The 23,717-nt window shown below is 51.8% G+C and overlaps 1 protein-coding gene across 49 annotated transcripts in view; it reads left to right on the top strand.

Annotated features, from left to right (window-relative positions):
• The window catches only part of CELF4 (CUGBP Elav-like family member 4), a 274,994-nt gene extending 264,663 nt beyond the window's left edge, over nucleotides 1-10,331 (top strand). For 32 of the 49 annotated variants that reach the window (XM_070421054.1, XM_070421070.1, XM_070421065.1 and 29 more), the window contains 2 exons: nucleotides 2,790-2,961; nucleotides 8,738-10,331. In XM_070421054.1, the coding sequence (XP_070277155.1) occupies nucleotides 2,790-2,917 (128 nt within the window). In that variant the 3' untranslated portion in view covers nucleotides 2,918-2,961; nucleotides 8,738-10,331. Of the gene's footprint in view, nucleotides 1-2,131; nucleotides 2,211-2,789; nucleotides 2,962-6,694; nucleotides 6,782-8,737 lie in introns of those variants that run through there. The other 17 variants (XM_070421029.1, XM_070421026.1, XM_070421027.1 and 14 more) reach the window with 3 other exon arrangements.
• The last annotated feature ends 13,386 nt before the right edge of the window (nucleotides 10,332-23,717 follow it).

Here is a 23,717-nt window from a genome sequence, read left to right as displayed (position 1 = left end):
GGACCCTCAAGAAGTGCTAGATCTCTCTCTGTTCCCCCAAAGAGGGGGCCATTTTGTTGTAAATGTGGTCCTATGTTCAGTGAACCCCTCAAAGGCCCCCCTTGCATTTTATAAGCATAAACAGAATCTTCCAGAGGCTTTTTTTGGTGAGCAGTGGGCAGCACACACGGTTGCTAAGTCGAAAGAAGGGCTTGGGGGGGGGGGGGAGGGGCACCAAGGTATGGGAGGCAGGAACTTTCTTGGGAGGTGGGGGGCTGTGGGAAGGGACTTGGAGAGAAGGAAGGCAGTAACTGTGGGAGATGGTGCCCAGAGCCCTGCCAGTGGGGGACGAGCTCCCTTCCCAGGCTGCTGGCCAGTTAACAAAATTAGTTGAGGAAGAAAAGTTCCCTCGAGCCTGGTGTCCTCCCCAACCCTGGGGCTTCTGGAGACGCCAGAGTCTCCCACAAAAGCTGGGCTTTCCTCCTGCAGGGCCCGCTGCCCCTTCTCCCCACTCGGTGGCTGTCCCTCCCTTCATACCACAGCCCTCCAGCCCCTTTTATCTCTCTCAGCCACCAGCGCAGGTGCCAGGTAGAGCCAGAGCTGGTGGTGCTGGGGGCCCAGCAGAGGAGGGAGGGGTGTAGCTGTCACCCACAGTGAGGCTCTCTTGTCCCCACAGGTAGAGAGGCTTTGGTTCCCCACCCTTCGTAGTCGGGGGAGAGCAGTGTAACACACACACAATTCACACATCTGCTCTGCTAACAGCTAGACCAGCCTTCAGACATCTAGGTTGGTGGGGAGGGGATGGGTCCTGAGGGGATGAGATGAGAAGGGGGGAGGATTATTCACACTAATCTTCAACTATGGATAATCCCGAATCTCTCCCATCTACTCTGGCATATAGACTTTTACAGGCGTTGGTTGTGTTGTGTTGCGTTGGGACCGGCTCTAACCAGTTCCATCTGAGCTCACATGCCCCTGCGGGTGAGAGCACTCACTTGCTCCCACATACACCCTCCCCATCTTCCATGGTACTTGGCTGCAAGAGCAGATGTGAGCAAACACAGGAAGTGTCTGGGGCAAGGGAAAAAGGGCAAAACAGCCACTACCAGGAGAGCGAGGGGGGGACCACAGGCAGGTGGGAGGAACCAGGGACAATTAACCAAGAAGGCAGCTTCTGCTTCAGTGTGTCTGTACATCTACCCTTTATATGTCTCATACTATTTGGAGACAAGCCCCCAAATGAAGCAGGTTTGCAGGATGGCCTGGGAACTTCACCACGCTTAGTTTTCATACATTTTGTAGGGAGATTTTACAGGAAAAAATAAATAAAAGGCAGATTTTACAGGAGAAAAGGCCTCTAAGTCAAATTCCAGGAAATGCTAGGTTAAATAAGCGATAAAGGTTTACTTTATTGGAGAATTTGGGGTGGGAGGGGAGGCTTTTATTTGTTAATGAGCCTTGAACTGCCCCAGAGGAGCCTGGCTGTACAGCTAGGATGCCACAGAAAGCCCCCTTTCAAGGAGGCCTGTTAGGGCCATTCTGGGAAATGCTGATGTAACTCGCAGTCTCGAAGGACATGCACTAAAAGTTGCAAAAAGGTGACTTCTAACTGGACTTTGGAACCTGATCCATCTGGGAACTTGGTGTTTCAGAAGGTGACTGGGAGCCATGGATGGTTCTACCTTGTCCTGGGATGTTGGGGGGGGGGGGGGGGGGAAGAAGAGGTAAAAGCACTTCTGCAGGCTCTCAATTGATTTTGCTGAGAGTGTTAATCTGCACTGTTATTGTTATAATACTATAATTATTGTTATGGGGGGGTTCATAGGGGACACATCAGTTGCTTAGTCCAGGCCAAGAGTACTTGCTCTCAGGGCTTGGAATTTCACAAAATAAAAGGGAGATGCCCGCAGCCCCTGGGACGAGGTGGTGGGTTCATGGAAGAGGGTCTGGACTGAACCCCGGTGTCCACCAGGAGCCCGGCTGGGCCCGGCCTCGGCCAGGCCCGGGAGGGGGTGGAGGGGCCGCGAGGACTGCCAGCCTCTGCCCTCCCCTGTGGCCGGGCGGCACTCGCGAAGAGGGTGGCCCCAAACGGCGGCCAAGTTTTCTCCGTGGTGCCTCCCTCCCTCCCCCTCGCACTCCTCTCTCTCCCCAGGCCGGCACCCTGTGCCCTCCCGCTGCCAGGCCCCCTCCTGTCAGGGAGGACAGTGTCCAATAAACTCCTCCGCCCGCAGGTGTGTCCGCCTCTCCCGCCGCAGGAGAGGGCCGAGGTGCGGGGCCGGCCGGGGTGGGGGGCGGGCGCCTGTCCGAGCCCCGCTGCGCCGCGGGCTCCCCGCTCGTGGGAGAGGGCGCCGCCCGTAGCCGAGGTGGAGCCGGGGAGACCCTGCCGGGCCCCGCTGGTCGGTGAGGCCCGGAGCCTCGGAAGCGCCCACCCCGGGAGGGACCACGGGCTCGCGGGCTGGAGGGGGGTGAGGCCGGCCCGGGCGGGGCCCAGGGGGAGGAGCCTCGTGCCCCGCCCCGGCCCAAGGGGGAGCCTCTAGCCCCGCCCCTGTCCGGAGGGGGAGGAGACTCTAGCCCCGTCCTTGTCCAGAGGGGTGGGGCCTCTAGCCCCGCCCCTTACCCCGAAGGGAGGAGCCTCTAGCCCCGCCCCTTGCCTGAAGGGGGAGGAGACTATCGCGGGGCGGGAGCGCAGGGAGGGGCCGCCGTCGGCCGGCCCCGCCCCGCCCCGCCCTCGCCCGGACTTCTCCCCACCGACCCCTCCGGCGCGGGCGGCCCAGTGGAAACCCAGGCCCTCGTCCCTCGTGTCTCGCCAGGCTTCGTGAGTTTCGACAACCCGGCCAGCGCGCAGACCGCCATCCAGGCCATGAACGGCTTCCAGATCGGCATGAAGAGGCTCAAGGTGCAGCTGAAGCGGCCCAAAGACGCCAATCGCCCGTACTGAGCGCCGGCGGGAGCGTCCCCCGGGGGAGACCAGGACTCGCACAGGTAACCCGGGACCGCCGGGGCGCGGGGTCGGGGGGTTCGGGAGGGAACACCGGACGGACCCGCCGCCTCCCCGACCTCCGTGGCCTGGACCCGCTGCGCCCGTCTGGACCTGCTCCTTGCCCGGCTCCTAGGGGCCAGGCGCAGAGCAGTGGTCACCCCGAGAAATAGTCATGGCCATCCCCCTGACGCAGAGCCAACGGAGCAGAGTGAGGGGACCGTTATGAGAAGTAGGGGGGGGGCCCTGGGCCTGCGCCCCTGTTTGCCACATGGCACATTCAGCCCTGGGAGCATTTGGGGTGCAGAGTAGGTCCTGTGGGGAGCTGTAGCCCTCTGTGGGGCCTCCCTGGCTCCCCCTTCCCCAGCTCTCCTGCCTGGACACTTGATCCCCTCCCCCCTCCAATTCCCCATAGCTCAGCCTGGAGAAGAGGAACAGGACTTTTCAAAGGGAACTTTACCAAACCGGAGAGGACAGAAGCGGAGGATAGTGATGCTGTACCCCGGGCCATTTCCCTGCCTGCTGTACGAGGCCAGGATGGGTGGGCAGTCGTCACCCTTTCTGCTCAGTCTGGGTCCTGCCTTGAGCTGGAGACACCGTGGGCCACTCCTCTAAGCGGCCACTTGTGCCCCTGAGTGAAGCGGCTGCCTGGGAAAGTGGGGAGGGAGGTGCTATACCAGGACATCCAAAGTCCCGCTTCAGCCTGCTTGCCCATGCCTGTGAGCTCCTGCAGGGTCCGCGCATTTCTCAGGCCAGAGACAGGCTGCGCAGCCCGCTTCCCCCCATCCCTTCGGCAGTGCTGTGCCCCCAGTGAGACGGGCAAGAGTCCTTGTCCTAAGCAGGGGAGAGAGACAATAAACAATGACGTATGATCAGAGTAAATTCCATAGTGCGTCAAAATTGTTGGCCACGGTTAAATCAGGTAGTCAGGGTAGGCCATGTACCAGAGAGAGTGACATTCAAGTGGAGACTCCAAGAAGGGGAGGCAGGGTCTGAAGGAGTTTCTCCAGGAATCTAAGAGGAAGAAAACAGAGACAGGAAGAATGGGCAAAATTGTGGGCAAGGCCAGGTCTACAGCCAGAACCTCAAGTCCCTGTCCCACTAAGTTCACAACAGGAGCTGGGCCCCACGCTGACGTGGTTCTGGGTTGGAGGACACTGAGCATCATGCCTGACTCCAGTGGGAGTCCTGTCCCTCCTGCATCCTGGGCTCCTGCACAGGGTCTGCTCTGAGTGTTGGGACACGGGTGCTTTGGGTCTGGCTTGCATGGGGCTGGCCTTCCCTGGCTAGAGCCCCGCTGTGCTTAGGGCCAGCGTCCGAATGGCTGTGGCCTGGCCATCATTTCCTCACCCCAGTCATGAGCTGGAGCCTCCCTGGCCTGATTCAAGCTCCCCCATGCTGGCCAGTGACCCTGTGCAGCCACAGGGCTGCGCTCTCAGAGGCTCTTCAGGAGGGCACCCGGGAAGTCCCCCAGCAGGCAGACACGCTGTTCCCTCGTGAAGAGAGCAGTTGGCCCCTTAGGGATTGAATGAGTGTGTGTCTGTGTGTTGGGGCCAAGCGTGTGTGAGATGTGAGTGTATGAGAAAGTTCCCTGGATTGAGCTTGAAGGAGGAGGGGCTGTGTGACATGCAGGTTTGGATCCCCAGCACCTAGGACAGCGCCAGGCACTGAAGGGCAGATGGAGGAAAGCTGGGGGCAGGAGCAGAGCAGAGTCCAAGGAGTGGGTACCTTTCAGTGCTCAGGACCAGGGGGTAGGGGGACAGAGAGGTCTCCAGGGGACCCCTTAGTTGTTCTTGCATAGCCCACACCTGATGGCACTGCCCTCCTCCATTCTGAGGCCTCTCCTCCCACCCAAAGGGACCTGCCAATTAGATATCCTGGGTGGGTCTAAGGGCTGTCTTCCGGAAGGGGGTGGTATTGCAGGGGAGGGTGGCATGTCCGGACTTGGAGGTTATGCAATGGGCCCTGGTCTATGTGAGCAAGAATCCAGGTTGGCCAGGCAGGCTGGGCAGGGGCTTGGGAGGAAGAGGGGATGGGAGTTGTTCTGTGAAGGCAGAGCTGGAGCTGGGTTTGGGCTTAAAATAGTCATCTCTCAGCTGCTTTGCAGCTTGTCCACACTGACATTTCACGATCCCAAGCTGCTCTTCCGCCTTCCCTTGAAGGAAAACAAAGCTGAAAGTGGAAGTCAGCTGGGCTGCATGTAGAAGCCTGGTGGGTGGGGAACCCTGCAGATAAACCTGATGCTTGAGTACCAAAGGGGAGGGGGCTGGGGAGCAAGGTTAAGGGTAACCATGACAAGGGGATAGGACTGGGGATCCCACTCTGGGCCAGCATCCCTGGGTGGGGGCAAAGGACCGTGAAATGGTGAGGAAACAACTCAAAGTGAAGAGAAGGGAATCCAGCCTCAGCCACCTAGGGCTCTGCCCGTAAAGAAGGCAGGCCAGGGCTGTGCGATGGTCAGCCAACAAGGCTGTACAGGGAGGGCTGAGGTTGTAAAGGGATGGAGAAGGAGGAGGGGCATTAGGGGAGGTCAGCAGAGCAAAAGTGACAGCAGCAGAGAGACATCTGGGGCCACAGCACTCCCTTTCTGGGGGACTGTCCTTGTATCACCTGCCCTGCAGGGCGCCCTGCAGTCTTCCGCCTAGCCTTATCCTGCTGCAGCTGCAGATCCTCCTAAAGGCTCCCTGTGCCCAGAGCAGCCTCCCTTTGGCCACATGGGCCTCCGAGGGAGCAAAGCTCAGGGTGGGAGTTGATCGGGACATGTTTAGTGCCAGGGCATGTGTATAGATTTCTAGGAATGTTGATGTGATTTCCTCTAAACTAAAAACTCAGGGTATTCCTGTTCTGAGGAAAGAGGGTTGAGGCAGAGCGGAAGGGGACAGGATTATAACATCATGCAGTGGGTTCACTTGTAGTGGAGGCTCCCTTCCCTGGGGACGGTGGCCCAGGTGGGACCCGAAGGGGGGGAGGGCTGAGTTGCTGCCAGTGTGGACTGTACTGTGGCAGCCAAGTATCTCACGGATGGACCTCGTGGGTCCAACGGCCACCTTAGCCAGCCTCTGACCTACCTGGCCATCAGGTCACCTGACGGGCTCCCCCTGCTGGTCCACAGGCTGAAGCCACAGGAGGCTGGGGAGGTGAGAGCCCGGCACCTGGGGGAGAGAGAAAGAATCAAGGGTGGTAGAAAGCAGAAACGTGCTGCTTGCCAGCCAAGGTGGTTTTAAGGGGCTGTTTTATTTTTTTCTGGCCCCCTCGCCAAACTGCCCCCGCCCCCACCCCCTCCCCAACGCATGATGGATGCCCTCAGTGGCCCCGTGTGAGGTCCTGCTGCTGTTCACAGTGTACCACGTGTCTGCATAAACAACCGTGCGTGTATGTGTGTGTGTTGATGTGCCCATGTCGTCCGTCTGCCGCTTCCTCCATCCTTTGAGTTCTCTTCAGTTCTCTTATGATTTGACTGCTGTTCTCTCATCTGAGCTGTTAGATTGACGCTGTGGTCTGGTGCTGTATAAATATTTTTCCTTTTAATTTTGTTTTAACTTCTTCCTTGCCCTCCTTCACCCTCCACCCAACTCTCCCTGCCCTCCCACACTCCCCCTACCCCACCCGCCCCGCCCCACTTCTTCCTTCCCCCTTACCCACACTCTTGTCCTCTCTCTCTCTCTCTCCATATATAAATATATATATAAAAATCTTTTCTTCTTTTGTCATTCAATCAAATTCCAACAACCCAACCAGAGCCAGTCAAATCCACCACAGTCTCGCGCTGAGCTAGGAATAAAGTTCACGTAATCACATGAGAGTGGAGAAAACAGTCCCCCATCCGTAAGTTCAAATCAACTCAAAGTTCACAGTGTGACATGATGGCGTCATGTAACAAGGCTAAGAATCGGTTGCATGACAATTGCCGTCAAGTTTCGTGGAGGTGCTGTGATTGGAGCGTTTTTCTTGGATGTTGTATCAGTTGATGATTGGCCAGTCATGATCACACGTGCATTCTCTTGACTTTTGTGCTGCCACGATCTTTTTTGCTGTGCTCATTTTTGTTTCGTTCTTGGTGCTTGCAGTGGTTTTACTTTCTGTTGTTTGGTTTTTCTTGTTCAGCGTTTTTTATGCTTCTCTAGATGTCACATAGAGAAAAAAACAAAACAAAAGCACAAAAAAATTAGTAAAAATAAAGATGAATTCCTGAATTATCGAACATGGGATCATTTAACTGTGCAAACCATTATCTTTTTCTTAAAAAAAAAAATAAGGAAAACATCTTAAAAATATGCGTGGTTGATTTACTTGCACTTGAAAATATTGTGATTTTATTTTTTTCTAGAAATTTGGGGGCCTTTTTCAATTGACACTTTCCCTGGGTCTGGTCTTTTTTCCAGTTAGGCCATTTTAAATCTCACTTCAAAAGGAAAACCAAAAAAAAAAAAAAAAAAAAAAATCTCTATAGTAACAGAATGATAAAAAAAAAAAAAAAATTCTAAACCAAAAAACTAGAGTACAAAGCCAGAGGCCTCTGAGAGAGAGCCTGTTAACAATTGTAAGGTTTGTATTTTAGCCACTTCTGCTAAATTAAATGTGGGCAGGGGACCTGGGGGCCCGGGGTGTCGGGAGGGCTTTTTGGTTGGTTTTGAAAAAGCAAAATGCACCTTTTTGTTTACAACTGAAAAAGGGTCCTTGACAAGTGTTTTTTAATTTTATTATTATTTTATTTGGTGTTGTAATTGTTTAGACTGCTGTGTACGGTTTGCTGTTTGTTGAATCAACAGTGTGAAAACCTGCCAGCATGGATTGATATACGCATGACGTGGGCCCCTCCACCGGGGGCTTTGCAGTCCTAACTCTCTTGGTGTAACCAGTCACCCCCATGTATAAGTGGAAGCTGCTTGCTAGAATGGAGATGAGTCTCATTTGTTAATTCACAGTGATTAAGCATTCTCCTTCTGATTCTAGTCAGATCATGATTTTTTTTCTTAAAAGCAAAACAAAACGCCAAAAAAGCCACCATTCAAAACGAAATCAAGAACTGAGTTATGTTTGATGATTAAATCCGTTCTAACTTCTTTTAGGTTCTCCCATCCACCCCTTGAAGATCTGAATTTCCTCTAAATTCCCTGGCATGTATGAGAAAAACATTAAGTGTGTGTATATGTGTGTATCTATGCATATACATACACACATATTCATGTATATCCACATATGTGCAGGTGAATATATTCTACACATATATCCAGATATACATATATATATACACGTAGCCTCGCAAATAGTAACTGACCTTGGGGAAGGAGTGGTTGGTGGAAACTGGGCAAGGATTCAGCAAAATTCATGTCATGGATCTTTCTGCCTTTTCCTCAAGTCGGGGAGGAGTGGGGCTGGGCTGCTAGATTGTGCTATCTTGTTTGCTAGGCTTCTGTATACATATTGTATCTGGGATAGATCCCTCAGAGATCAGTTTAATTATGAATTCATATCCCACAGTCCCAAATTCATCCCTTAGATGAGCCCTCCCCCAATCTAGAACTCTGAAGGAACCTGAATCAAGACCCCTTCCCACAACCTTCACGACTAGACCTCTCAGTGGTTTCTTGCTCTGAAGAGAAGAGTCAATTTCTTCTTTATGTATCATGATCATGACTAATTCTCATCCTGGTCCTTCCCTCCCTCCTGCCACCCCCAGAACCCCCCTCTCCCCCCGCCCCAGGCAGGCTCCTTTTGGTGTTTGGATGCATTTTGTGTTTCCTCTCTTTGCTTAATCAGCCCTGATTTTCTTCATTTTAGGGCAGGATGCTGAACGGGCTACATTAAAAAACAAACCTCTCTCTCTCTCTATTTATAAATGAGAACTGTTGGATGACACCTTTGACATATCAGCCAATACCAAGCAAGCTGAGGACTCCAGACACTCTGTGACTGTAACATTTCTTCAAGGGAAGTATAGCGTCTATGGAGTTCAGAGGGCACGTGTTTGGGGAAAATACATTATGACATAAAGAAGAAGAAGATGAAGAAAAATTGAGAAAAAAAAAACATACAAAAAAGGCAACTTTTAAAACAAAATAACTTGAGACCAGATGGGGAGGCTGAAGGGCTGGGAACTGGAAAGAGACGCTGCGCTGCTTACCGATCCCCGGGGCTTTCCAGCCCGTGGGCGCCTGCGGCAGGCTGGGGCGAGCGGTGTGCGGGGCCTGGTCCCCAGGGGCGGCTGGGAGGCCGCCGGAGCATCTCTATCTGTCATTCCTTTAGCTATTTAGGGACCAAAGGACCAAACTTTTTATTGCAGACGTGTAGCTCTATGTCAAACACAGGGGGAATGGAGGAGCACCTCCTTCCTGCCTCCTGGCTGTTCTCGAAACAGCTTAGAGCGATTCTATGAAAAATGTAAGAAAAAAGTAAAAAAAAAAAACACAAAAAACACAAAAACACAAAAAAAGGAAAAATAATGCTTAAATGCTTTTAAAACAGCAAGATAATAGTTCTTTGATACTTCGAGAGGCGCTTTGATTACCCTCATTCAAGTCTTAGACACTTTCCTATGGTTTTCTGTATTATATGTCTGGATGGAGCTGTTAAGAGGAACAAATCGGTGGATATTTGGGGAAAGCAACAAAAATATTAAAGCTCCTTAACTGTAAAGTGTGAGAAAACGAGGGGAAAAAAGGGACTCACAAGGCAAGAGAATTGTTGTGAAAAGTCTGTAAATGCTTCTAACTCTTCCCCCTCTTACAAACATAATAGTTGTACAGAATTTTAAAAAGGAGAAGTTTAAAATACCTATATAATAGAAGAAAAATTAGAGGAAAGCAAAAAATAAAAAAAATAATAAAAAAGGAAAAAAAAACTTATAGAAGTTAGCATTACTGCTAAAATCCCAGATGTTGTAGGACTGTACTTTTGTAGAGTTTAGACTGAGCATCAATCCCTTCTCCCCGCGAGTGAGTGCTGTCCGATGATGACACCATTGACCCTGAGGGCCAGGCCGATGGCCCAGACCTACGGGCTCCTGGCTGCCCACCGCCTGGAGGCCGCGCCAGGGCAGGAAGGCCCAGCCGCCCTCACCTCGCTTCGCCGGAGCTGTGCGCTCGCCGCTCTCCGAAAGCCCTGGACCTTCGCTTCACTCGCCTTCCATGCTTGCTCCAGAGACTTTCCGGGCAAGGGGACCTGGGAACTTTCATCTTAAAACAACTAAACAACACAGACACACACACACACACACACACACGCACACACACACACAAAACCTTAAACAAGAGAGAGAAAAAAAAACAATCTTTGAAGAATTTCTGAAACTGTTTACAAGGAATTTTGAAAAACAGGGATGTTTAAATGATGCCGGCTCTGTTTTTCTGTAAATAAATTTGCATATTTTGTAGGACTTTTAATTGTAATGATAGAGAAAAAAACAAGGAAAACTATTTAATGAAAGCACGATATTTATCTTTGGTAAATGACTTTAGAGCAGTTAAAAAAGACATTGCTTAAAAAAACTCAGAATCAGAAAAGCGCTGATTTATTTAAGAACGCGTATATTTTAAAGTATAACATATTTATTATAATTTATTTGCGCCATTGGGAAGACTTGCTTTGGTATTTGCCCTGTTACCCTCCTCACTGACGTCAGGTCAGCGTGAGGCCAGGGGGCGTGTGGACCTACCATGTTTTTCCTGTTTTGTTTTAGCTGGTTCCTCTCGGACCTCCTGCCTTTCCTTTCTTTCTATTTTGTTGGTTATTTATTATTTTTAAACTTCTTTTTCTTTCTCTTGGCTCCTCCTTTTAGGATGTCCAGATGTTGTAAACAAAACAAAACAAAACCGCTGCAGTTCAGTACAACTGCTCTTTTCACACTCAACTCCCTAAAACTCCTTGTAACCTTCTGTAACTATTGGATGACGCTTTCTCCAGCTTAGCCCTAAATAAAGCACAGTTTAAAAAAAACAAAACAAAACAAAAAAAAAACAAGGCTCTTTTTCAGTCTGTGCTTCTCAGAGTCTGGCCAGCTGTGCCTCGGCCCAAGGGGCCTGGGCTGCGAAGCAGGTCAGCCGAGTTCTCCGTTCCAGGCACAGTTGACGGAGAGGAGGATGAAAACACAGGGCCGCGATGTGACTGTGTCAGTTCCAGAAAAGAAACCCTCTGTATAAAAACCACACACCAAGTAACTAATGTGTGCCCAGCACATGTGAGGGAGAATACAACTCATTAACCTCGGGGGGATTCGAGATTCCTGGAAAACTATCAAGTCAGTTTGCACACGATCACGGAGCGATCGGGGACCCTGCAGCTCATCCATCACCCCTGGTTAAGAACCCCTGGTTTGCAGTGTTAAGAAAACCCAAGACTCAGTCCTCATTAATTTCTGCTCACGCTCTATGGCTTACCTTCCTCTGCCATTATTCTAAACCTTTCATCTCAAACTTAATGAAAAGGAGATGCTTGCATAAGGCACTCCCATGACCCACCAAGTCCTTCGGAAGCAATCCCAGCCATGGGGCCATTTCCGGAGTAGGTACTTCAGTTCCCTCATGCTTCCCAGGCTGCACAATGCCCAAAGGCTGGCTCCGGCTTGTTGGGCAGCTGTGCCCCCTGCACAGCGTGGGGGGAGCTGCGGCCTCCCCCAGCCTTACCCAAGGGCGGCCCCAGGCCTCCCTCCAGCCTGTTCCAGGCAGGCGGCACTTTCAAAGGCCTTTCTGCTTTTCATCTACCTGCTTTGTACTCTTATCTTCTCTCGCACGTTCTCTCCCTTCTCTCCTTTCTGTGTGATGCTCACCCGAAAAGTGTTTACTGAGACCTTTCAGTTAATAGCTCCCCTCTCTTTTCCTGTTCTGAGCTGGATCTCACCTGCTGCACACACAGCACCAATAGAGCGAGACGCATGTCCCAGGGATTCCCCACCCACAAGAATGACCCAAGCCCTCGTGGGCAAACCTGAAGCTCCCCCTGGCATGGGCGTGCAGGGCCAATGGAGGAATGAGCATTCTCACCCTGTGAGGCAGATAGGGACATCTGGGCAGTGAGCTCAGGGGCCCCACCCAGCCCAAGGTGACAGTATCAGACTTGTGGATGCCATTCCATCTCCCCAAATGGAATCTGCCCCAAATAAACACTCTGAGCCCCCACTGATGCCCCACCTTCGGCAGACCACGCCCCTGGCACTCAGATCCCAGTCCCTGCTGACTCATGCTGCCTGAGGGTTAAGGAAGGAAAGAACTAACCAGATACCTGAGGCAGGTTCCGGAAGTGGGTCTTCAGCAAGTGCTTTGTAAGCAATGATAGGACTTGGATAAGTGCCTACCTGCCTGTCTCTACTGCCCTCCCTCTGCTTACCTGTCCTCTGCCCCACACAGTCTCTGGTCTTCAACACCACCAGATGCTCCGAGGCCTGGCTCCTGGTGGTGGTTGGGGGGCAGAGGGGGGGCAGTGCAGGGAGTCTGGACAGACAGCACTAGCACCCCAGTCCCATCCCTGTCTCCCCAGCTTCACTTCCCTCATGCCAGCCTAACTCCTTATCTCTTCAGCGAACCTCTTGCACCCTCCATGAAGGTCTAACCAGGATTTACCTAGACCAGGAGGAGAGTGGAGACTAGTGCATCAGAGTGAAAAGGGCATGGGCTTTGATGTCAAACTGGGATGCAAATCCTAGGGCTCTCAAATACCTTCAGTGTTACTTTGGAAAAGTCACTTAACCTCTCTGAGCCCCAATTTCCTTATCTCTACAACGGGGATAATAATACGTACACGCATGCCCCCAGGAGTTGTGAGGAATAAATAAGATGCAGCCACACACAGCCACATCCCACCCCAAGGATTCGAGCTATAAATTCCTATATAGTACAGACACTCTGAGTGAATAGTTCAACCCCTGATCCCTCCTCCTTCCTTAGTTCCATTCCATTGACAATTCACGTTCCAACTGGAGCAAGCTCGAACTTGACACCAGACCACTTTAAGTTGTTTTCTCCCAAGTCCAGTCAGCCTGTGATGCCCAGAGAATGCCTGTCATGCGGAGCTGCACACCCGTCTCTCACCGCTCACGCTCTTTTCCAGGGACCCCAGTGAGCTGATGCCCCTGTGCCCCCTCCTCTCACTTCACCCCTTCTTCTTCCCAGGAGTATTCCCAACACCACTGTCTGCAGCCATCCTCCTCCTGGTTCATATGGCCTCGGGCTGCATATTGATTTGGTCTTTGCATTTTAAAAATGTTATCTATGTTTCAAATAGGTAACATACTCATATATTTCAAAATTCAAAAACTATGATAAAGTGTACCATGAACACTCCTCTCCCAGCCCCGAACCCAGCCACCCACTCCGGGTGTGACCCACTGTCATTGTTGACTCTGGGCTTCAGTGTGCAGATGCGGAGACAGGGGTGTAAGGAACTCTGCTATCAACCTCTTTCAATAGGGAGACCCAGCACCAGGCAGTGACGTGCCAGGCTCCCACCACTTCCCCAGGGAGTCCCAGAGCTAAGCCAAGGCCTGGGGCTGCCAGGACCCCACTGGATGAGTAGAGGAATCACCCTCCAGTCACACTCCCCCCAGGGGGGCTCTTCTTTTTGAGGCATGGGTGTGGCTGTCATTTAGGGGGTGCTTGCTCTGGGCTAGACACTGCTAAGAGCGGCCTGATGATAATCTCATCTAATTCTCTGAGGTAGGTGTCATCTTGTTTTTCTGACGAGGCAACAGCTCAGAGAGGTTAAGTTCTTGCCAAGATGACCCAGGTCAGGTTCAAGGCCAGGTCTGTCTGCATCTTGTCTCCCGTGGTTATAAACTCTCCCACAGCTGCTCTCCGCCAATCCGTCTCTCAGTCTCCATGTCCCTTCCCTCCTCCATCTCAACAGTTTTTCTTAACAGTTCCAATTTTACCTTTAAGAAATGGCACCAGCTATATTGACTTAGGCACTAGTCCTTTTCTTCCCTTCTTTCCTTGATTTTCTGGGTTGGAACTGAACTACCTAAAGGTGAGTGAGAAGTTACAAATGTGCTGCTAATGAGTCCATGGTTCTCCTTGCTGGCCGTGGGGACAGAGGGAGCATGGAAGGAGAGAGACACAACCCAAAGACCCACACAGCTCTTATTAGTGAGGAGGGGGAATTCAATGGAAATAAATGTAATACCTGTTAACATTTTATGCAGCTACTGGAAGTTCAAGAACCCCCTGAGCTGTGTCAGCTCTTTTCCCCAGCACACTAAACTCTGGAGAAAACCATAAGCTAATTCTTAAGATCCGTGCCAACTGGTTCTCCATCACTCAAATCAAGGGGCAATTTTAATAATTTCTGAAGGTCCTGTCCTCCTCCAAGTGAGGTGTGGAGGTTCCTCCGTCCCAGAGTCTTCTGGAATCATCTTTGCCATCACCCCTCTCTCTCTGCCTGCTCCTGGGGCCCAGCTAACGGGGCAGGAATCCAGTGGGCACAGGTGCTGCCAACCTTGTGTCCCTTCCACTCTTCCTTTGGGGTCCAAAGAAGGACTTCAGAGCAAGGCAGCTGAGGTTCATGTTCACCCTGCATGACCAGCAGGGCATGGGCTCCATGGGCAGCCCCCCGGAACTAATACGAGGGCACTGGGCTGACCCAACACATCTGCCCCCTGCCCTCCAGTCCTGCTCAGGGCCTTGGATCCCACTGTTGGGGCTTTTTCTTTGGGTTAGACTTGGGCCTCACTTAGTTCTGCTTTTTAATGAAAATTACCTTGGGATAGAGGGTGTAGGTGCTCCCTAACCTGATCAACCAGAATGTAGAGTGCACGGACCAAGGGTCCTGTGCAAAGGCCTGGGCTGGAGTGATGAGGACAGTGCACGAACCAGTGCATTATGGGTATTATCTCTAGTCCCAGAAGTAATCCTTCAGGAGCATTACTTTATAGAAGAACAATCAGAGACTTGGGATGGTAAGTAACTTGCCCACAATCACATTACAAGAAAGTATTAAAGCCCAGATTAAAAGTCAGCTGTGCTCATTCCCCATCTGAAGTACCCCTATTACGGAATTGTACACCTGAAACCTACATAATTTTATCAATCAATGTCACTGTCACCCCAATACATTCAATAAAAAAAAGAAGTTCGCTGACATCAAAGCAAAAGACCACTGCAGGCTCACGTGATAGAACTGGGCGGGGCCCAGGAAAGCCCGGAGAGGGAGGCAAGTAGCCCAGACTGGGGAGGGAGAAGGAGACACCTGGGCCGAGTATTAAAGGGGGTGTGGGCTACATGGATCCCAAGGGAGGGGGCATGGAGGAAGAAAGGACCCCAGGCCTTCTGAAGAACCGCAGGATGTCTTAGGTAGGCGGGAATATACTGAGAAGCTCTCGGGGCCTTATTTAAAAACAATCCACTTACTGACTGCCAGGCACGCCATCTCAGTTAAGCTCCCCAACCACACGGGCCCCACTTTACAGACAGGCTGAAGGTGTGCTGAAAACCACAGGTCCCTCGGGGCAGCTCCCATGCTCCTACTCACTGCGTTACATGGGAAGTGCCTCTTCACTCGAAGCTCTTCCTGGACTCTCTTTTTAAGCCTCAGAGACACACAGTGGGACCACAGGACAGAGCAGAGCGGGGCTGTGCTGGGGAGGCGCAGACCTCTGCTTCCTTCCTCGCATAGTGAGCCGTGTCCTGGGTCTCAAAGGTTGGGCCCAGCTCCCAGGTGCCTGGAGCTCTCCGCTAAGTGCTGGGGAGGCGAGGGGAAGAGAGAAGGCAGAGGAGGGACACGCCCTCAAAGTCACCTGGATTAGAGGGCTCAGCAGTTCTCTTGATTCTGCCTTCAGTCCTGGGCAGAGCAACCTGCTGCCTGGCCCAAGTGCCTGGGCCTGAAGAGGCCTTTGGGTTCCAGGCAAACCCACTTAATCAGGGACTGGGGAGCATCTGCTCAACTCAATGCCTAGCACATAGTAGGTGCTCGGTAATGTTTGCTGCATGCATAAATAGCGGTGTGGCCGCGGTAGGAGGAGGGTGGGGGGGAACGAATGCTTCTCACGAGCCCCTTCGGAAGCGCCCCAGGCCTGGCACACCCTTAGCGGGGCTCCTCTGCCCCCAGCCCCCAAGCCCAGCTCTGACCAGGGATCCAAAGGCAGCCCAGTGGTTCTGGTCCCCTTAGTACCTTGCGGGTTTCTTGGATGACAAGCATTTGGGACAGGGTCTGATTGGGGCCCTCAAATGTGGGTAATGGACACAGATTCTCATGCTATCCCAGGTTTCTGACCACTCAAACTCTCCCTGACCTTAGCTCAGGGACTGAAGCTCAAACTGAGCGCATTCCCACTGTCCCGAGCTCTGAGGCTGTAGCTCCCTCCCCAGCTGGAGGCCCTGCAGACAGGAAGTGATGTGGCTCCTTCTCTGATTGGACCCCTAGCACTGGGCTGGTCGGAGGGAGTGGTGCCCAGCAGAGACAGGGTTTTGTGAAATGTGGCGAATCATCAGAATCATCAAGGGTGCTGTAACTGTGGGTAAAGGATAGATGAGAAACAATATTGACATGGTCTCAAAGTATCTCCCCCCCCCCCCCAGCCCCCCCACACACACATGATGTAAATTACAAAGGAAAGTTTGTAATTGTACAGTGGAGGAAGCTGGCAGGCGTCAACTTAACCAGGTGATCAAAGTTAGCATCACCTGGGATGAAAGAAATGATGACCCTGGGCCTTGCGGTATGATTTACAGCATCACTGTTCTCGCTGAAAATGCAGTCTGAATTTAATTAGAAGGAAACAAACAAACCTAAATTGGGGAACATGCTACAAAAGAAATGGTTTGTACTTGCCTACAGACGCATGTCAACCTAAAGCAACTTATGATTATACATTCGATCCCTGGCTAGAATTTATTTTTCTATTGTTAAAAAGGGACATTTGAGGCCTGGCCAGTTTGGCTCGGCGGATAGAGCCTGGGCCTGCTGACTGAAAGGTCCCAGGTTCGATTCTGGTCAAGGCCACATGCCTGGGTTGCAGGCTCGATCCCCAATGGGGTGCGTGAAGGAGGCAGCCGATCCATGATTCTCTCTCATCATTGATGTTTCACTCTCTCTCTCCCGCTCCCTTCCACTCTGAAATCAAGAAAAAAAAATATATATGTATTTATATTTATTTTAAAGGGACATTTGAGGCAAGGAAACCTTTCCTTCAAAAGGAAAGTTCAAAAGGAAAGGTTGCAAAATTGAAATAAGGCTTGCAGATTAGATAATGGCAGCGTATTAATGCTAATTCCCTGATCATTGTACTATGGCTGTGTAAGAGAATATAGGAAACATATGCTGAACTATTAGGGGAAAGAAGAGTGTTATGTCTGCAATTTACTCTCAAATATTCCAGAAAAAAAGCAATACTGTGTTTATATATGTGTGAGAATAAGTAGGTGAAGAGTACTCGAGGTCCTTTGTGTTATTTCCAAAACTTGACTGTAAGTCTGACTTCAAAGTGAAACATTGGCCAGTTGCAGCATCAGCTGGGGAGCTCTCAGTGCTTGGTACTTGGACAGGACCGAGGGGAGGGGGGAAGGCAGAGACCAGCCCCCCCTCCCCTCCCTGGAAAGCACTGGGAACCTGAAAGGAGAAACCCCCCAGCAGGGACATGAGAAGTGGGTGCCATGGGCAGTGTGAGGAGGCTGTCTGCAGCCCCTCAGTGAGATGCCCCCTGGCCCTGGCTCCCGGGGGTGCCTGCCCCCTCTCCCCTCCCAGGAACAGCCTGCCCAGCCAAACAAGGTCGTCTTCAGTCCTGAGGAGAGAGGGGCCGGCTAGAAAATACTAGAGGTGGAGAGTGGAGACTGGGGAGGGGACAGGGAGAAGGAAGGGTGGTGAGTGACCCACAGGACCCTTATGGGGCAGGTGGGCCACAGCTCAGGGTCCCCTCTCCAGAACAGCTCTTGGCCTTGTTTATACCTGACGGTCCTAAGGCTGGGGCCTGGAGAGTCGGGCTGTGCAGGCAGAGGCTTCCAGGACCTGGCCCAGGGGATGAGGCGATGGCTCTCAACTCCTGGGAAGGCAGCCAGGCTGGTGGGAGAAACCGAAGTAAATGACACTCTGAAACTGGGCAGAGGTGCCATGGGGTGTCCTGCTGGAGGCCGAGGAGGGCACTGGGAGCGTCGCCTGAGGAGGTGACATGAAGCGATTGGCAGCAATGGCTGGGAGCTGCCAGGCAGAGCTTTGCCTGGCTGTCATTAACTCCCCAGCCCTCCATGCTTCTCAGGGGCCCACTGCCCCTTGCCAGCCTTCAGGGTAATGATAAACGCACCCAATGTGTTTAAAGTGCTTTGCAGCTGTTTGCCCAGCAGGTGCATGAGCCTCCCTTCATCTCCCTACATGTGGACTGAGCCCGGCAAGGCAGGGGTGCCCACGTGTGCTCTCTGCGTTTTGCAGACAGAGGCACCGAGGGTGCACGGGTGCAGAGCCCTGCACAGGGTCACACAGCTATGGTGGCAGAGCCAGGACTTGAACCTAAGCCTCTGACGGAGCACGAGGGAAACTATAAACGGTTGCCGAGTCCCGGAACCCATGCAGGTCTCTTTCCACTGGGCCCCGCGGCTCCTCCAAGTCTGCCCTAAGCACTCTCCCTGGAGCTCCGTCTCCAGGCCTTTTTTTTTTTTTATATATATATATATTTTATTGATTTTTTACAGAGGAAGGGAGAGAGATAGAGAGTTAGAAACATCGATGAGAGAGAAACATCGACCAGCTGCCTCCTGCACATCTCCCACTGGGGATGTGCCCGCAACCCAGGTACATGCCCTTGACCGGAATCGAACCTGGGACCTTTCAGTCCGCAGGCCGACGCTCTATCCACTGAGCCAAACCGGTTTCGGCAATCCAGGCCTTTGCCCAGCTCAAATGTCCCATCTTCTGGGGAAATTCTGGGTGATCCCCCTCGGGGTGGTGCCCTGACCCTGAGAGCTCCACTGCAGCCCCATTCCAGCTGCAGGAGCCGGGCCCTGTGTCGGGGGGCTGCCTAGTGCAGAGTGGACAGTCCAGTGCTTCAGGTTTTACTGGATACCAGTGATTTCTGACCTCTGTGGACTACAGATTCTTTTGAGAATCTGGTGAAAGCTACAAATCCTCTGGTCCAAGTGAGCATCCAGCGAGCAAGCTGAGACAGGTGATGAGAGAGGACAGCTGCTCACCCAGACGGAAGCTTTAGAAAGGATTTCACATGGGAGAGAGAGCTTTCATTTCTGATAGAGCCCCACTCGGACACCTCCTCCTGGACGAGACCCCACAGAGGCCGCTGGGTCCCTAGCCCCATTTCCCTGCTCGAAGGTTCTTCCGAAGCTCAGCTGGGAGATTTCAGGGCTGCACCCCAGCCATCCCCCCACTGCAGTGGGTGCACCTGCTGCTCCTCCCGGGGGTAGGAAAGCTCTGTTGGGGTCAGTGCTCCCAAGTCCTTTCTCAGATTCACTGCTACTCAACTATTTTTCCTCCAACGCAGTAAATCTCCTTCTGTTATTCTCCAAGTTGATATAGTAAGCTGTGTCATTTTGAGAAGAAATACATAATGGTATATTAGAGGAATATCTCCTCATTCATGCTTAGAAAAAATTTATTACAATGTAAGAAAGTCTGAATAGCGTGAATTTATTATAATGATTTAACACTTCTGCACTTGAGTTAAGAATGCCCCTCCATAAATAACTGTCCCTGGAAACATAGCAAATTTACACAGTTTACCGTTTCCCAATGTTGTATAAATCCAACAGGCTTAAATCACCTCCAATGGGTGGGGGTGGGGGGAAGAGAAAGCCCAAAACTGGGCTGCGAAGTTCATCCCATCCAACTGGCAGCGACAAGGAGCTGGGAGCAACTTTCCCCTCCTCCAGCCTCCTCAGCCCAGCACCAGACCAACCCACCTCAGAATGCAAAGGGCTGAAGGGTGGGGAAGGAAAGGATGAGGGAGAGAACCAGTTTATACCTGCAGAACAGGTGGCCTACCTGGGCCTCGGGCCATTATCTGTGTGGTGGTGCCAAGTAGAGGACTTGCTAAGTGTGTGCTCACCTTGGCCAAGTGGCCTGTACTTCTGAGATGGTGGTGGCATGTTCAGTCCAAGTTGAGATTCTAAAAACCATCCACCTGGGAACACACCAGACCGAGGCAGTGATGTGCTTTCATGGGGAGGTACAGGCTCAGCAGCCAGACCTGCCACTGACAGGACTCGGGAGCTCATAAGTCACATTGCCCGGGACTTTCTTCATCTGTGTAAGGAAAGTGGTGGATTGCCATACGGTCCAGCCCATCCGTGGAACTCTGTGGCTCTGGAGGGAGATGGGGTTCGGGTAGGGGTAGGGGTGTGCATTCTCTGGGTGCTCACTCAGTTCTCAGTATGTGTGGAGGAGGCAGGCAGGGAGCATCGCTGCGAAGCTGAAGCTTGAGGGGCTAAGGTCCCACTTCCAAGTGGAACAACGGAACCCCAGGGGCTTCGGCAGCCTACCTTGAACCGCAACTCTGAGAAACCATGACCAGTAACTTTGTAAAACTGTTTCTCTGGCTGTGAGTCAGTCCCTCCCTCCCCCTGAGGACTAGGGTGTCACCCTCACCCCACTCATTTCCAGCTTTGTTCCTAGGCTCAGGGGGACCTCCTGACAATCAGGGGCAAACATTTCATTTTCAGTTTGGGAGCTGGTTGCATGATGGTTCTACTCTTGCCACCTCTGCCTCTGAGGGGCAGCTGCCATCTCCTTGTTCAGGTGAAGGTGCAGGCTGCTTGGGAAACGGGCAGGATGGGTCTCTGGCTGCCACAGGTGTGACCTCAGAGCTGGGCATTTCCGCACTCAAGCCCTTGCCCACATTCTCCCAGCACCTAGAGCCAACTAGGCGGGACCATTTTTCTGTCTGAAAGAGCGGAGACAGAAAAGGCGGGGTGTCCATGTGACGGGCGTGAGCTGGAGTTGACCAAGGCCACCTGTTAGGATGTGGTGACCATGTCCTTTCTCTCAGTGGCCCACAGCTCCCGTTGCTTTAGCAAGTACTGAGGGAAAGGACATTCGGGTGACCTGGGGCTCTGCTCTTACTTACAAGCTGTGTCCACTGATCTGATGAGGGATAATTCAATATCAAAACCACACGGGGACAATGGCCATGGAGGTAATTTATTAACTTAAAATCTCACACATATATAAACAGTTGCCCACATTAAAAATAATGCACGCCTAGCTGGGGAGAAGGTGTGCACTGGAGGGAGTGTGCAGAGCCCCCAGCACCCTAGTGACTGTGGGATTCATCCAGCTCTACTCCTTTAGCCTGTCCCTCCCTCCCCATGACATCTGGGCTTGGAAACACAAGTGTGCCCCTGGGAGGGTGACTGTTGGCAAAAGCATCTCCTTGATTGGCCTGGGCTTTCTAAATCAAGCACTTGGCTCTACTTCTGGAGCTCTAATGGACATACTTTGCCCTTTTCCATTTTGCAAACATTGGCTTTTCTCTCACAGAATGGTGGGTACCGGGGGATAATGTCATAGCACTACCCACAGCACCTCCAATATATGTCCAGTCTTCCCCCCTTTTTATTTTTAAATATTTTATTCATTTCAGAGAGGAAGGGAGAGGGAGAGATAGAAACATCAATGACTTACGGGGGATTGAGCCCGCAACCTGGGCATGTGCTCTTGACTGGAATTGAACCTGGGACCCTTCAGTCTGCAGGCTGACACTCTATCCACTGAGCCAAACCGACTAGGGCACGTGTCCAGTCTTGTTTTGGGGGATTGGCTAGAGGCTGGGCATGCAAATCCCGAACAGTCACTTCACAGAAAGGAAAAGGCAGATTCCTATGTGCCAGGGTTCAATTCATAATGAAAACATTAGACTAGGTACAAATTCACATCTCACTGACACCCAGGAAATGCCCACAGGATGGATACACATGGTGGGGAAGGTGGCATATGAAAAATGTTGATTGATACTCTGCTGGAAATCAATCTTTGCTCTTCCAGTTGCTCATTAAGGGGAGGTAAAGAAACAAATTCCATTCTGTGGCATGTGACCCCCAAAGCCTTCAGTTTAGATCTCACTTATGACTCTTCTAAAGGCAAACAAGCTTCTTAAAGAAGCCACAGTTCTCTTTTCGGTCCTTCTGGCATCCACTGACCCTGGAGGGTGGAGGCCACTGGTGGCCGGAAGGGAGGAGTGTGGTCTGGATGACCCCTGGGAGTTGGGTGCACTTAGGTGGTCATAACACATGGAGCGAGAATGTATGGTCTGCAAACATAACTGAGAAAATGGCCACCCATTTTCCACATGCTTTCTGAAATAGGATGACATTGACTCGGCGACTCTCACGGGGGTGAACTTGAAAAGGACATTGTAGTCGGCAAGGATTTTTAAACTTTTCAAGTGAATGGCTCCAACTCAGTCCTGACCTTGTATTTACTGTGGATCAAGAATATGGTGTTGGGAGGCTCCGAAGCACAAGAGACCTGAGTGAAGGAAGGTGGGGGAGGTGACGGGGCCTCAGCCTGAAGAGACAGTGAGATTTAGATCTGTCCAGGCAGGGAGGCTGCTCAAGGCTTTGTAGGCTGAAATCATCTATTTTGATGGAGAATTCAGGGAAGCCATGCAGGCTCACTAAGTGCAGCTGCCCCGGAGCGGGGGGGGGGGGGGGTCTGACCTGCCTACCAATTCCAAATGATGGAGTCTTGCTCCTAGTTCAAGCCTGGGGTTGGTGAGAGGGAGAGAAAAGCAACACCGTCCAGGTCAAACAGTCATGCAGTAATACACACCAGGGGACACATCTTCCCCTTGCTCCAGTGCCTGGAAAGGGTTAAACTCACTGACTCTGTGCAGTCATCACCCAGCCAGCAGCCTGAGAGGCCGATGAGCCATAGTAAATTGAAGGATGGAGCTCAGAGCTCTGCTGGACAGGCTTTCCCTGGGTCAAGGGGAGGTCCAGTGGGAAATGGGGAGGCTCTGCTGGGGGTGGTGGAGCATAACCGGTGAGTAGAGGTGGCTCTTTGGAGGCATGGGACATTAGCTCTGGGCAGCCAGGGTCTTGGATCCTCATGAAAGAGAGGGAGGGCCGGAGAAAGCCTATCAGACTGCAGGAACTCAGGCTACTATCCCTCTAGTGGTATCTTCTCCAGACACAACCATGGGACACTTGGATCAACAAAATACCGAGAGATTACTCTTAATCCATCCAGGGAAATTGGTGCATGGTAGGAAAAGTGTTTCAGGCTTCTGCCTCCACTGGTGCGGCCACTCTTGTGTGAGTTCATGCTGGTTTCTAGGGGTTGGGTGGGTCCTGTGGGTCCTCCCTCTAGCCCACTGAGCCCTTTTGGTCATGGGGTGCACAGCTGCCAGGCTGATGACCAATGAGCCTGACTCACGTTGGCCTTCAGTATTGCTTGTGATAACAGGTGCACCAACTCCAGCTTCAGAATTAAATGACTACACTTAGATGTAGGTGCGGAGAGAACAGGGTAAGAGGTAAAAGGGTCTGTCCGCCTGAAATTGCTTATGTTTACAAGGGCTACTTTTAAATCGGAGGAATATTTCAGTAGATAGGTTTTCCTTGTGTACAAAAGTGAGCCAACCTTTTCCAGCAGATATTGAGAAGGAAAGACTCTTGAAGCAAGGCTGCATATACAATGGCCTCCACCATGTTGAATTTTCTCATCTCTGCTTGGCATAGAAAAGATACTGCCCGCCATCCCACCCCCCTTAATGTGTTAGCTACTGATGGGTCTAATCAAAACACCCTGGGGTTGTTAGGATGATTTCTATATTCAATACATAACAGAATGCTAGTGAGAAAGGGCCCTGTGAAAGGAGAGACACAATCACTTGCAA

The sequence above is a fragment of the Myotis yumanensis genome, unplaced genomic scaffold (genome assembly GCF_028538775.1).
Source record: "Myotis yumanensis isolate MYYU_CA2020_CCGP unplaced genomic scaffold, mMyoYum1.0.hap1 SCAF_7, whole genome shotgun sequence".
NCBI classification, from domain to species: domain Eukaryota; kingdom Metazoa; phylum Chordata; class Mammalia; order Chiroptera; family Vespertilionidae; genus Myotis; species Myotis yumanensis.
Note: the sequence above shows the minus strand (reverse complement) of the source record. Positions and strands in the feature narration are given on the sequence as shown.